This window comes from Suncus etruscus, chromosome 11 (assembly GCF_024139225.1).
Source record: "Suncus etruscus isolate mSunEtr1 chromosome 11, mSunEtr1.pri.cur, whole genome shotgun sequence".
In the NCBI taxonomy this organism is placed as follows: Eukaryota; Metazoa; Chordata; class Mammalia; order Eulipotyphla; family Soricidae; genus Suncus; species Suncus etruscus.
This window is the reverse complement of record NC_064858.1, coordinates 48,872,115-48,887,753: the sequence shown is the minus strand read 5'-3', so window position 1 is coordinate 48,887,753 and position 15,639 is coordinate 48,872,115. Positions and strand designations below refer to the sequence as shown.

General features: G+C 44.1%; 1 protein-coding gene across 1 annotated transcript in view; it reads right to left on the bottom strand.

Moving 5' to 3' along the window:
• Nucleotides 1-15,639, bottom strand: part of PLXNC1 (plexin C1) — a 190,696-nt gene that overhangs the window by 68,340 nt on the left and 106,717 nt on the right. Inside the window, exons 12-15 of the mRNA XM_049782862.1 lie at nt 15,129-15,216; nt 9,227-9,433; nt 8,927-9,115; nt 4,736-4,838 (exon numbers count right to left, since the gene is read on the bottom strand). Of these exons, the coding sequence (XP_049638819.1) occupies nt 4,736-4,838; nt 8,927-9,115; nt 9,227-9,433; nt 15,129-15,216 (587 nt within the window). The remainder of the gene's footprint in view (nt 1-4,735; nt 4,839-8,926; nt 9,116-9,226; nt 9,434-15,128; nt 15,217-15,639) is intronic.

Genomic DNA, 15,639 nt, shown 5'->3' with positions numbered 1-15,639 from the left:
AGCCTGGGAGTAACCCTTGAGCACTTCTGGGTGTGGCCCAAAAACATAAAAAAAAAAATCTGCTTGAATAAAATGGATAACAACCCTCAGTGAATCCAAAAACAAATTTGATCTTGTTTTATGCTAGTAAGAAAAAAACTGGCCAGGTTCTGTCCCTAGCTGAATCTCTCTGCCTGGCTTCTTTTTCTACCAAAGTGCCCCTGTCATTATGAGGTGGATCAGGTAAGAAGAACTGTTTAGAGCTATGTGTTTTTGTTTTTGTTTTTGTTTTGTTTTTTTTTTTTTTTTTTGGTTTTTGGGCCATACCTGGCAGTGCTCAGGGGTTACTCCTGACTCTGAGCTCAGAAATCACTTTTGGCAGGCTAGGGGGACTATATCGGATGCCGGGAATTGAACCCAGGTTCAGCCTGGATTGGGCTGCATGCAAGGCAAAATGCCCTATCACTGTGCTGCTATCTCTCAGGCCCTAGACCTAATTTTTTTTTTTCACTCATTGCTGGTCACCCATCATTATCTTGGTTGAAGGCTTTTCCTCGTCCAATAGAAACCTCTTGAGGAGGTTAATGTGCGAGAGAAGAGTAAGTCCAAGACAGCCCCATGGCGCCACTTAACAGGCTCAAAGATCTTATGCATCCCAGTCACTATGCTTGCTTCTCCAGAGACTGGGGACATGGCCCAACCCCCAATTCACAAGACATAAACTTTATCAAAGACTGCCACTCAAGAGGACTAGCCCTGAGTAACCAATGCTCAGTAGCACACAAAGCTGGGAGGGGTGGGCCCCTTCCCTTGAACAACATTGCTGGAGATGGGGGTGAGGGGCTGCCATCCTGGGGAAAGAACAGTGGGGAAGAATGCAGCACCTGCAGATCAGGTGTGCTCTAAGCTTTCATCAAGGCTGTGACTGTGACTGATGGGCTGAAGAGGACACTTAAGCACATGCCCTCCTGAACTCTCTCTAAGAAGGTGCTGAGCAGTTGAAAGGGCTTTGCAGATGCAAATGAGTCAAAAGCTACACAGGCCCGCTGGAGCCCACTTCACCTTAAGGAGCAGAAGTGATTCTTGTCAACAAAGCCCAGGGAGCACTCAAGAGCCTGGAGGGAGGAGGGTGAGCTGAGGCTTCTTGGGAGCCACTAAGTGGCTATGCTGCTCTGCTCCAGTAAAAGTGTTACATTTATAGAGGGGCCATCTCGAAAGTGCAAACCCAGCATTTAGAGTTTCCAAGTCATCTGTTTACTCAGAGCTAACACCAGCCGGAACTTTATTAAAATATCAAGCCCAATTCTGGATTCCAGATATGTAACGGGGTGGACAACTTGAGGAGATGATAAAAACATATTTTCTCAACTTGAGGAGATAATAAAAACATTTTTTTCTTTTTTTTTTTTTTTAATTTCTTTTGAGCCACACCCAGCGGAGCTCAGGGATTACTCCTGGCTCTCTGCTAAGAAATCACTTCTGGGAAGCACGGGGGACCATATGGGATGCTGGGATTCTAACCAACATAGGTCCTGGTCGGCCGCTTGCAAGGCAAATGCCCTACCACTGTGCTATCTCTCCAGCCCGGATAAAAACATTTTTATCAAATGATCGCCCATAGGCAAAACTATTGGGGTCTCTACCAAATAGATACACTCCAGGGCTAGAGAAATAGCACAGTGTTAGGGTGTTTGCCTTGCATGCAGCTGATCCAGGACAAATGGTGGTTCGAATCCTGACATCCCATATGGTCCCTTGAGTCTGCCAGGAGCAATTTCTGAGCACAGAGTCAGAAGTAACCCCTGAGTGCCTCTGGGTGTGACCCAATAAACAAACAAACAAACAAATAAAAATAGATCCATTCCATTCAGTCTAGTTAATTTTATAGAGACTTCCCCTCGAGGGGCTGGAAAATACAGAAGAGAGAGAATCAAGTCTGAATTCATCCTCTCTAGCTCCAGTGGCATGCATAGTTCTTAGCAACACAACAGGAGCTCAGCTGAAAAATAAATGGATAAAGGAAAGGATGGATGAGGAATAACTATAAGGATGCAGACATGAGCCATGAATGAACAGAAAATGCTAGAAAAGGGCTGGAGTAATAGTTCAGTAGTAAAGCATTTGCCTTGCAAGCAGCTGACCCAGGATGGAACCGGGTTTGATTCCCAGCATCCCTGAGCCCACCAGGGGCGATTTCTGAGCACAGAGCCAGGAGTAACCTCTGAGCACCACCAGGTGTGGCCCAAAACAAACAAATAAAAAGAAAACGCTGATGGAAATGAGTTCTTTTTTCCCCTGCCTCTAAGGAAAACAAGAAAATGACATGGGATCTGAATGATAGTATAGCAGGAAAGGGACTTGCCTTACATGTAGCCAACCCTGGTTTTTCTTTTTTTTTTTTTCCTTTTTGGGTCACACCCAGTGATGCTCAGGGGTTACTCCAAGCTATGCACTCAGAAATCACTCCTGACTTGGGGGACCATATGGGATGCCAGGGGATTAATATGTGTCCCCTCCTAGGTTAGCGAGTGCAAGGCAAATGCCCTACCGCTTGGGTCATTGCTCCAATCTTAGCCCTGGTTTTTCGATCTCCAGCACCTCATGTGGTTCCTGAGGCAGCCAGAGTGAGTGTAGAACCAGAAGTAGATACTAAGTACTACCAGCTGTGCCACACCCCCCTCCAAATAAGGACAAGAGAATACAGACCTAAAATGAAAAGTGGTTCATAAGAGTCAACATGGAAATCTGAACTATAATAAGTAAAGGAAAAGAAGTCTTCTAAGTAGGCAGAATCAGGGTAGAAGGTGGTGGGTTTGGAACACTGAATCCACAAGACTCTGTCATGAACTGCTTTGTAAATTACAATGCTTACATTTAAAAAATAAAATAGAAAATGAATGTATCCAATGACTGCAGTTGCAGCGATAACACAGTAGGTAGGGCATTTGCCTTGCATGCGGCCTACGCAGGTTCGATCTCAGCATTCCATATGGTCTCCTGAGTTTGCCAGGAGTCTTGAAAATAAAAAGTCCTGTGCCCTTGTGTCCCTACCCAAATTTAGTTTTGTGAACCAGAGGCCACAGCTCAATGACTGACGGTGAAAATCCAGCAAGCCTGGGGCCGGAGAGATAGCATGGAGGTAAGGCATTTACCTTTCATGCAGAAGGTCATCGGTTCGAATCCCGGCGTCCCATATGGTCCCCCGTGCATGCCAGAAGCAATTTCTGAGCGCGGAGCCAGGAAAAACCCCTGAGCACTGCCGGGTGTGACCCAAAAACCACAAAAAAAAAAAAAAAGAAAAGAAAATCCAGCAAGCCTGACTCTTCCAGGGAGGAGAAGCTGCTACTAAGTTCCATCAGTAAACAGATGTGATGTGAAAAGTGAGATCCAAGGACCCAGATCTTCCAAATTTTTGAAGAAATTTTTCACAAATGTCAATTACCTTATTGGCATTTCTGTCTCTGTCACACCTTGCAGTGCTCAGGATCTATTCTTAGCCTGGGGTTTGGGGGCCACCCTAGTGCTCAGGTGATCATGAGATACCAAGGACAAAATATGGGGCTTCTGCATGCAAAATCTGTGCTCTGGCTTTTAAAGTCATCTTCTAGGTCATGATTCTCTTCATTTTTAATGTTGTTCACTACTTTCAATTTTTTTTAAATGCTTAGTGAGACAAACAAAAATCATTGGCACTGAGATTCAATCAATGAACTACTGCCGTGGGATAAATGTACTCAGAAAAGCCTGGGAGATTCTAATGGCTAAAAGAGAGCATACTAGAATATAGCTTTGCTGAGAAAAGCCTGAGAGAAAAGTCTGGGAGATACTAATGGCTAGAAAAGACCATTCTAGAATATAGTTTTGCTGAGAAAAACAATGGCTATATGGGAGCAGGAGTGAGGGTCAGTTCTTGGTAGTGGTGGGGGAGGCAGGAAGAGATGACCAAGTCCTTTGAGTCCACAATCCCAGAGACATTCTAAGGGAATAAAGCCAATGGGTGTTTGTTATAAGCTCCAAAATATGAAGGGGAAGAAGTGGATTTTTTCTTAAAATCTAATGTACTATCTTTGCAATCCAGCCTTTTATTAACTGTGGGTCCAAAATCAAAATAAATGTTCATAGGGTCTAGGTCACAGCAATAAACTAAGTGTGAGGCTTTGATTTGGACCCCTGGAACTTCTTTACATGTGATCCCTATGAGCCTATTGATTGGGATTTCTGGAGTCACAGTGACTTTGTTACCTCTGAACACCACACCAGTGGGTCAGCAAAGAAAATGAGAGGGTGAGACTTCCAGGGAGCACACCATGAGTGTATATCTCCCTGACCCCACTCTCTGGCAAATGCCACAAGGTGTGCAAACACTGTGTCTAGGTGTATGACCCCCAGTCACAATAACACCAAAAGTGGGGAAAGGAGGCGAGGAGGGGAAAAAAGATGAAGCAGGAAAGTTGCTTGCCTTGCTTGCAGCTGACCTGGGCTCAATTCCAGCACCATAAAGGATCCCCCAGACCCACTAGGAGAAAAGCCCTGAGTAGTACTAGATATTCCCAAAAACAGTCCAAGAAAATGAAAATGCAGCATATGTGTAAAAGTAAGTCCACGAGGTACTCAATAAATATTACGCGTTCCTTGTCCAAAATTCTGATTTGGATTTTACCCAATAAACATTCCTGAATGCTGGGCCTCAATCTGCCTGTTAGAAGCCCCAGGACCCATTGTTTTAATTTGTGGAAATAAGGAAATAGGCACTTACCAAATATGACAATCAGGAGCAGGACAGGCAGCACGATGAGAAAGTACCAGGTTGATGGCATGGCCTCTCGCTCCACATACAGCTCCAAGTTTCCCAGCTTCACCTGCAGGACAGAGTCCATCAGAGCCCCGGAGGAAGACACTTGCCCAGGCTCCCTATTGTTTGGCCCAGACATCAGCACACTATATGGGTCGAAAAGGAGATCTGAGTTGACAGCCCATCTCAGGGGTAGATATTGACAAGTCTTGAGCCAAGTCAGAGCAGTCCCCTGAGGGACAGGGAAATTGCTCAGATGTAGAGCCCCAGTATCCAATGAGTGAAGCTCTGGGCTCCATCCCTCAACAGCAAACAGAGTCAAAGGACCTTCAAGGAGCCTGGGTTCTCAGTTAGGCCAGCTGAGATATGTTGTTGTAGACCTAGAGATTTTATGTATTGCTTTCTTGTTTTTGTTTTGTTTGGGGCCACAACCAGTGGCACTCAGGAGTTACTCTTGGCTATGTGCTCAGAAATTGCTCCTGGCTCAGGGGACCACATGGGATGCCAGGGATCGAACCCAGGTCCGTCTGGGTCAGCCAAGTGCAAGACAAATGCCCTACCATTGCGCTATCACTCCAGCCCCTTTTTTGTTTGTTTTGTTTTGTTTTGTTTTTGGGCCACACCCAGTGTTGCTCAGGGGTTACTCCTGGCTGTCTGCTCAGAAATAACTCCTGGCAGGCACGGGGGACCATATGGGACACCGGAATTCGAACCAACCACCTTTGGTCCTGGATTGGCTGCTTGCAAGGCAAACGCCGCTGTGCTATCTCTCCTGGACCTTGTTTGTTTTGTTTTTTTTTTGTTTTGTTTTGGGGCCATACTTAGTGGCACTCAGGGGTTTCTTTTGGCTCTGCACTCAGAAATTACTCCTGGCAGGATCAGAGGACCATATGGGATGCCAAGGATTGAACCTGGGCTGGCCATGTGCAAGGCAAACACCCTATCTATTGTGCTATCGCTCCAGCTCTATTATATTGCTTTTATGAAAGTTGTGTTAACATGTTGACAATAGCATTAGCATTTGTAATCTTGATGCATACAGTTATACACTTTGCCACTACCAATGTGCCCCCAAATCCTCCCCAGTGACCTCACTTCCAATTTCTAGTCCACCTTATCATTCTTATCATCCCCCCTTTGGTAATCTTAGCTTGGTCATCTAAGGCCAAAGGTTAGTGATCACTTGATAATGCTCATTCTCCTGCTTCATTTTCCATCTAGAATTTTTTGTGCTGAGGACATACTCCTGGCAGTTCTGGGAGACCATTATGTGGAGTTGGGGATCAAACCTTGGTCAGCTTCATTTAAGGCAAACACCTTGAACCCTGTAATGTCTCTCTGTCCCCAGCACCTAGAAATTTTAAAGTTGATTCTCCTCTGTTCTGAGGGTTTTTAGTGGCAGGAGTAGGGTGAGCCCATATTGATAATGACTAAGTATCTCTGACTTTATCTCTTCTGTGTCCGTATTTTCTAGGTAGGCCCATTTTAAATGAAGCTTCCTGGGACAAAAATACAAAACAAACAAACCAAAACACCAGTTTAACAAAGGTTGCTTTAGTGGCATCAGAAAAGGTTTCCAGTTTTGTGTTTGTTAGTTATAAAGGTTTAGAGAACTTGTAATCATGGCTTAATTCAACATTGCTGACATATAAGGACTCAAGCTGGATATGGGGTTTGAACCTTTGTTCTATGTTGCGAAAGGCAGTCAAGTGCATCAGAGATTCTGGACCCACATTCTGGTCCTTTTGCCTGGCTCTCCTCACTGGCTAAAAGACCAACTTCATCCCACTGTTGTCTTCTCCAAAATAGGGTGCTAATGTCCTTTGTCTGAAGGCTGCTCAGAAGGCTTAAGGTGCTGCATGTTGAAATGAGTTGGCTCGTGGAGCTCCAGCTGCAAACTCTCCTGGGGCTTTATAAAGGTATGCCTGAGCCACCATCTACTAGGAGCCAATGCATCTCCTGGAACCTGTAAACCTCTAACCTCTTAAGTCTCCAGCCCCCTTTGCCCCTTTGCTCTTCCCACAATGGTCTCTTTTTATTTCTTTTTGCAGGTGTGTGTGTGTGTGTGTGTGTGTGTGTGTGTGTGTGCGTGTGTGTGTGTGTGCAGGTAATCACTCAAGCTGTGCTTGCTTGCCACTCTGGGCAATAGTTTATTCACTGCAAGGCATGAGGATGCTGTACTGTTCAGGCCCTGAGGTGCTGGGTTTTACCTGGACTACATTGGCAATTATCACATTGGCAATTACCACATTGGCAATGCTTGGGAGTTTCCAGTAATGTCAGTGTAACTTGTGGTACAAGTTTGGGATTAGGGTCAGTCAAATGCAAGGTATGTGTCTTAACCCCTGTATTATCTGTAGGCCCCTCACAATGGCCTTTTATTTGGTTGCTTTATTACACTCAAATACATAGGGCAGGTTTCAGGTTAGGTCCTTAGATGTTGTGGTACCTAAACACTTCAGCCTAGAAGGTGATTCCTGACTCCAGCACCTGTACAAACACCCTCTCTCTTGATAAGGAGATCTTGGTCCAATCACCAACTCCCTCTCATGCTAATTTCTCTCTTCATTTCATTTTCACCCTAACCACTACCACCACTGTCTAAACATGTTTCAGTAACTTCCTCCACTACATGGCTCCATAGTCAAGCTCCCAAAAGACAGGAGTTCAGGTCTGTTTTCTTCCCTGCCACATCCCACTCTGATCAATGATGCTTGGAACTAGCTCACACAGCATTTGTTCTTCTTAATGAACTTCATCAGTGGCAGTTTCACTTTCTGAAGGATCTTGAGCAATTTGGTGGTGGTGAAGGTCCAGCGACTTTGTAGGTGAAAGCCATAAATAGTGATGCTAGTCTAACCATGTGACCCAAGCTACAATAACATTATAAAGAAAAGTCATGGTCCTGATGGGGTTTATGATCATTATTATAATTTGGAAGTCAAATAACTGATTGAAACCCACACTGTTAAGCAAAGGCGAGTTCGGACATGAAATCGGGGAGAGCAGTTTGAACATGAAACTGGAGGGTTAGCTTGGCCATGAAATTGGGAGGTGCAAATTTGGACATGAAACTGAAGAACACAGATTGGACAAAAAAAACTGTTGGGGTTGACCTTCTAGTCTGAGTTGCTTTTTGTGATTAATCTAATTTTTATGACTACAGAATCATAAAGCATATTATTTGGGGAGAAGCCCACACAGTGGTGCTAAAGGGGTTCACTCATATCAACTGGCTAGCTGATTCCATGAGAGGGGAATCTTCCAGTACTGTATACAATGGTGCTTCAAGGCCTCAAAGGCTATATTTAGCAATGATCTTGTGGGGGGGGCATGTGATACCCTAGACAGCACTGGAGGTTCTCACTCCAACTCCTCTTATATCTCACTCTTTACCCAGTAGAGACTAGGCAGAGCCTCATGTAGCCTAAAAATTATGTAAAGGGAAATTTTTCATCTGAAAAGTTTTCTTATCAGTAAGTTCACGTCTCGGGAGATGAGACCTAAATACACTGGTCATGGGCCCCTCAAATGAATTTGGGTATAAAAAGCAGCCATGGTTCATCTGGTGTTCCTCAGACTCTGCTGCTATGTGAGTGCACTGTAGAGGAGTTACCCCCCTCTCCCTTCCCCAACATATGCACACTGTGGGTTTCTGCTAAGAAACCTCCACTTTTGGGAAAAGAATGAAAGCTTGTTCACCAGTGGATCTGGAGATTCTGCTCACAGATGCTACAGTGTAAATATATAGTAGAACAAAAGCCATCAAGATTCATTCGTTTTATAGACAATGATGTATTCAATGCTTTGACTTTAAAATAGACACAGAGATGGGTTTTGCCAGCTATTTTGGACCAGCTTTGCTGGTCTTTAAAGTAAAAAAAATCAGGAAGATCCTTGGAAAATTCTACTTTAATTTTTTGGCTCCAGGATGACCAGACTGTAGGATAAAAACACTAGGTGACTGGAGCTAGAGCAACAACACAGGAGGTAGAGCATTTTCCTTTCATGCAGCTGATCCAGGTTTGATTCCCAGCATCCAATATAATCCCCCGAGACTGGCAGAAAAGATCTCTGAATATAGAGTCAGAAATACCCCTAAGTATTACTGGGTGTGACCCCAAAACAAAAACAAAAAACTACCAGGTGACTTACCCGAACTTTCTTGGAGAGGCACTGGCAATGCTGTTGGCAGTTGTGATGCCTTTGATTTTGGCAGAAGATCGTGGTGAGATCTTGGTTCCTGGTAATATTTTCAAAACTGCAATTCAGCTGCCCATTCTCCCCATGGAAGAGAGTGATTTCAATGTCTTTCTTGGAGATGTTAAAATTGTCATTTTCTTTCTGCAAAGAACATGGTGGCAATGAGAATGTAGATGTGCAGGTGGAAATTCACCATATGTGGGGGCAGTGGGGAGGATTGGGCATCATCAGCTCAGTATTTAGTAAACCTACTTGGATTTTGACTTTCCAGTTCTGTATCCACAGCAGGGTCAACCCGGTAAACCTGTGAAGTTGGGGTCCCTCGAGATACTGCAGGCTTCCACAGTCCAAGAAGGTCTCCTGAACTCTCAGCCTCACCATGACATTTGAACGGACCTTGAAATTCTTTAAGTTGGGAGCTGAAAACCGACAGGAAGTTGCTGTGCAGTGTTCTGATACCTAAAAGAGGAAGGGAGAAGTCCTTAATAACTTCTTTCAGGAATCACTGCTCTGGGATTTAAAGCGGTCTGGCATGGGCCCCCTAAAAAGACTCCTCGCTGAATTCCCGTATCTAGAATGAATGTCCGATGGACTGAGATGTCCCCTGTTCTGAATCATCCAGGCCCAGAGACTTCTAAAGGCCCACAGCTGTTTAATTCTGAGTTCTCCAGTCATTCCCTTCCAGCACAGACTAACATTATTTTAGACAGATCTCATTCCTGCTCATGATTGGCTCAGAACATTTTTATCAAAAACTCACTCTATTCCCTTAATGGGCTACGTGTCTCCTTCTCCTGCTAACCGACCTCCCAAAATTGACTTATTCATAGACAACAGAAATTCCTGCCTAAGAAGCCCTAAGAAACAGGTAAAGACCCACCCAGGATAGTGTGTGCAAAGTGGGTCTATATTAAGGCCTCCTCTGTGTCTGTCTAACTGGTGGAATCCCTTTCAAAAAACACAATTTGCCTAAAATAGTAGTCAATGAGTTCTCTTTGTCTAACCATCTCATTCTCCTAAAAATTTTTTTGCAGCACAAATCTTTGGCCCAGGGGGTTCTGGGTTTAAGCAGCTCCTCTTCCATCAGTATTTAAGCACTAAGTGATCTGGTCAACTAAACTGGCATCCACTTTTGTTCTCACATCTCACATGGATGGGGACAGAGAGATAGTACACTGTGTAAGGTGCTTGCCTTGCTTGCGAGAGTTCAAAGTTTGATCCCTGACACCAACATCTGAGCACTGCCAGAAATTATCCCTAAATGCAGAATCAGGACTAAGTCCTGAGTACCACTGGATGTGACCCCCATGCACAAAAATCCAGAAGTAAATTAAGTGGAGATAGGGAGATGCACAAGGTTGAATGAAACCTAAATGAGATGAGATGAGATGAAATGGGATGAGATGAGATGAGGGCTCATGGAATGCAATGAGGTTTGCACACAGTGATGATGCATTTTCACAGGCCTAAGCAGGGACTGGCAAGCTGCTCACACTCTCACCCTTTCCCGGGGCTGTTAGTACTGCAGAGAGGAGCAAGCAGGGAAGGGGCTGGCAGTAATTGGGGAAGCAAAGGCAGAGAGAAGGGAGCCTGAAACTTCTTCACTCAGTGCCCCATCTGTCTAGAGAAGCAACATGGTGAGTGCTGCTGCTATACCTCAGGTGCACAACACAGTTGATTCTGGTTGTAGCATATTTGAAATCTTTGATGGATACCCAATTATTCACGATTATTCCTACATGCATTTAGATACCACTGGGGCAGTGTCACACCCACTGACAAAGAAACAGGGGCTGGAGCTGTGGTTCTCAGCCTTTCATACAAGCTCACTGGCACCTGAAACCAATATCAGCCGAATGACAAGAATATTTTGTATGGTCAGTTGGGAATTTCTGCTGATAGGCGCTGGTATTCGGGTCTGGGGTTGAAAATCAGAGTGAGAAAAAGGGCAAGATGGTGGCAATAGGTACATGTGCTTCAAGTTTATGGGGCCAAGTCCCAGGGAATTCCTGGATGAGAATGAGGCTTCTGGCCTGTGTGTTCTTGGCAAAACCTTCTTCAGCAGAAATCAGCCATCACAGAAGGAAAAGGCAGTGCAGACCTCACAGAAAACAGAACTGGAGAGGACAATGGGCCTCATCTTTGAAAAAAAGAGCAGAGCATGAGACAGGAGAAAGGTTTCCTGGGCTATCACAAGTGACAATATTGTGTATTGTCTTTCTCAGATGCTCAGAACAACAGAGAGAGCTGGTGAAAAGGGAAAGTTGACAAACTTATCTCTGGGGCAAAGAAACAGCCCAGGGATATGTGCAAGGCCTGTAGTCTAACATTGAGCTTCCTCTTTGGCCTTGAGAAAGGTGTGTTTAAAAAAAAGCAACCAAGGGCTAGAGAGATAGATAGTACAGTGGTTGAGCCCTTTACTTGCATATAGTTAATGCAGGCTTAACCCATGGCATGACAGGCATTCCCCAAAATGCCACAAGCAGTGACCCCTGCGCTCAGAGTCAGGAATAAGCCCTGAGTGGCCCCCAAAGAAAAATAAAACAAACAAAAAAAATCCTACAACTAAGATTCCTAAGGTGAGATATGTTAAGGGAAGAAACTTTCTCTCTTTTTTGGGGGCAGGCACATTTGATGGCATACTTCTGCCTCTATGCTTAGAAATTATTTCTGGCAGGCTCAGGAGACCATACAGGATGCTGGGGTATTTAACACGGGTTGGCTGCATGCAAGGCAAAACTACCAGTTATTGCTCTGGCCCCATTTTTTCTCTTTTGAAATGAAAAATTTACTTTCTCATGTGGGAGTATGAAAAAAGAGGGTGGGCACAAACCAATAGGTGGAGAAAACACAAAGCAAAGGACTAGAATTTAGACAAGAAAAATTCCCTTTCCTTGAGACCCTTTTCAACTCCATTTCTGAATTTCTCGTTCACATTTCAGGCAAGATGATGAGGCCACGAAATCCACTGTCTTTGCCTTCTGGGCATCGAGAATCCCACAGGCTAACACAAAGCAGAAAACACTTCAAGAAAGATGGGGCCAGAGAGATAGCATGGAGGTAAGGCGTTTGCCTTTCATGCAGAAGGTCATTGGTTCAAATTCCGGCATCCCATATGGTCCCCCCAGCATGCCAGGAGTGATTTCTGACTGTGGAGCCAGGAGTAACCCATGAGCACTGCCGGGTGTGACCCAAAAACAAAAAAAAAAAAAAAAAAAAAAAAAAAAAGAAAAGAAAGAAAGATGACAGGGCCACGCTGACGGCATTTTCTTTGTCTTTTTAAATTTCCACATAGGGACCAGCTCCCACATTCTGAAATGCTCTTTTCCTCTTGTTTCCAAGCAATTTCCAACTGCCTTCCCTGGCAATCTTATTTCCTTTCACTCTTCTAAATGAATCCACTCAGGTGCCTCATGGAATCACTCCATGGCAGAGAAGAAGCTTTGAAAGTAGCTGGTCATGAGTTTGCTCCTTGTTTGTCCCACAAGGAGCAAGCACAATATACACTGCTTCGTGGTTTTTGTCTGGCTGCCCTGCCATCTTTGAACCCCACTATCACTATCCATCCTGGCCACATGCACAGCCAGGGGGGCATGGGCCCCATCAATAAGCAGATCATTGCTCTGAGCACCTCTCCAGATGAGACACATGAGCACCAGTGTCAGAGGAGCTCACGATACCCCTTCTGCCAACTTTGGTTTGGGTGCTACACCCCACAATGTTCAGAGGTTATTCCTGACTCTGCATGCAGGAATTACTCCTGGAAGTGCTCAGGGACTGTATGGGATGCTAGGGATTGAATATGGGTCACCCATAGGCAAGGCAAGTACCATCCCAGCAGTATTGCCAACTTTTAAACCCAGTGAAGATGTCTTCTCTTTCTCTCTCTCTTTCTCTTTCTCTCTCTCTTTCTCTCTTTCTTTCTTCCTCTTTTTTCTTTTTCTCTCTCTCCTCCCTCCTTCTCTCTCTCTTCTTTCTTTTTCTTTCTTTCTTTCTTTCTTTTCTCTTTCTTTCTTTCTCTCTTTTTTCTTTTTCTCTCTCTCCCTCCCTCCCTCCTTCTCTCTCTCTTCTTTCTTCTTTCTTTCTTTCTTTCTTTCTTTCTTTCTTCTTTCTTTCTTTCTTTCTTTCTTTCTTTCTTTCTTTCTTTTTTCTTTCTTTCTTTCTTTCTTTCTCTTCTTTCTTTTTTCTTTCTTTTCTTCTTTCCTTTCTTTCTTTCTTTCTTTCTTTCTTCTTTCCTTCCTTCCTTCCTTCCTTCCTTCCTTCCTATCCTTCCTTCCTTCCTTCCTTCCTTCCTCTTTCTTTCTTTCTTTCTTTCTTCTTTCTCTTCTTTTCTTTCTTTCTTTCTTTCTTTCTTTCTTTCTTTCTCCTCCTTCTTTCTTTCCTTTCCCTCCCTCCCTCCCTCCCCCCTCCCTCCCCCCTCCCTCCCTCCCCCCTCCCTTCCTTCCTCCCCTTCCTTCCTTCCTTCCTTCCTCCTTCCTTCCTTCCTTCCTTCCTTCCTTCCTCCTTCCTGTCTTTTTTTTTTGTTTTTGGGTCACACCCGGTGACATTCAGGGGTTACTCCTGGCTATGCACTCAGAAATAGCTCCTGGCTTGGAGGTGCTGTGGCACTAGGATAGAACCCAGGTTCATTCTGGGTCAGCTGCGTGCAAGGCAAATACCTTACCACTGTGATATCACACCAGTCCCAAGATATCTTTTCTCCCTATTGCCTAATTGTCTTTCGTCCATGCTCCCAAAAGAATGCTACAGTCACCATGGAGTGGAACAAGTTTTCCTTGTTTCCTGAGTTTTGACTTGAGAAGGAAAAGCCAGACCCTGGATCATGTGTGCAATGTCTCTGGCCAGCAGAGGCAATTCTGAGAGCAGACCAGGGATCTGCCCTGTCATAGGTACAGGATTTGAAATATACATAGGTGAGTTTGGGACGAGCTCTGAGTGTGCCAAAAATCAGACGTGGGTATGATGAAGCTATACAGGATAATGCAAGAAGGCCCCTAAACCGGAGGCCCCAAAAGGGGCCATTCTCGTGCTGGCTAGTTTTGGCAGGAAGTGAACATCTTGAACTGTCAGAGGTTGCTACTCTCATATCTCTCAACAAAGAATAGAGAAACTAGCAGAGGAATTAGAAATGCTTTGAAAGGGCCAGAGAGATCGGACAGTTGTAGGGCATTTGCTTTTCATGCGGCTGACGTGGGAAGGGACCTGGTTCAATTCCTGGCATCCCATATGGTCCCCCAGCCTGCCAGGGGTGATTTCTGAGTGCAGGCTAGGAGCAACCCCTGAGCACCACTGGGTGTGGCCCAAAAACTAATCAATCTAATAAATAAAATATTTTTATTTTTTTCCCTTTTCTTTTTCATTTTTTTCATTTTTTTTTATTTAAACACTGTGATTGCAAACATGACTGTAGTTGGGTTTTAGTCACAAAAAGAACACCCCTCCTTCACCAGTGCAACATTTCCACCACCAATGCACTCCATATCCCTCCACCCACACCCCTTACCTGTATTTGAGACACATTCTGCTTCTCCCACTCATTAACATTGTCATGGTACTTGTTAGTGTTCTAACTTATAAACAAGTTAGTGTTCCTGGTAATGGATCAACACACACACCAGACGTGTGTGTGTGTGTGTGTGTGTGTGTGTGTGTGTGTGTGTGTGTGTGTGTAAGATAAAATTCAAGAGCAGATGAAAACAGTTGAAAGAAATCAACTGGGCCAGACACAATGCCAAGAGAAAGAAAGAAGGATAGGACCAGACCAGGCCCCTTATTAACCTGTGCATTGAAACTCTCCCTACAGGAGAAAAACAGTGCATTGACTCTTCACTGAAAAGCTCCTCTATTTCACACCTAACTACCTGCAAGGCATTTGCACACACAGTCACAAACACTGTCTCTTTAAAGTTCTTATCACAGATCACACAGGAGGAAACCATACCATAGCAAGTTCTTTCCTCTTCCCTCTGGGCGCCCCACTGCAGACACTCTGTTCATGCTTATTTCTACTGAAACTCAGGTGGTATGTCAGAGGCAACAGGCACAAGTTTATCATATCAAGGCACAGAAATCAAAGACATCTCCCAACAGAGTGTGATGAAAACAAAACCATCCTTGCAAAATGACTATGATTATAGAGCAGCTAAAGACTTACATTTATGTTTCCTTTCACCTCATGGAAAATGATTAAGTTGTCAATTACATCAAAATTTCTGCCCATGATGGTTATATTCTGGCCACCACTGTAAGGAAAGAGGAACAAAAAAGCAGGAATTTTAGAGTAAACACTTGGGCATTTGGCATCTAGGAATTAAGTATGAAGTTATTTGTATTTCGTATTAAGATCAATGATGTTTGAGAGCAACGGAACACATCTTAATTTCGTATGCCTGACAATTTTAGAAGTCATTTAATGATACTGGTTACATATTCATCTATTTTAAGGTAACACAAATTCAGAAAAAGAAGAAAGAAACAGGTTGGATCCTATTTAAATCTTAGGGGGAAAATTGCTGAAATTCTTTGATAGTTTTGAGTTTTGTTGCGCCATGGTGACATATAATCAAATCATCAAAATACCTTGAAAAGGTGCCACTAAATAGAGTTTTCTTTGATTGCTATTTAATCTATATGAAGATGCTTCAATTTAACAATTTTCAAAATCA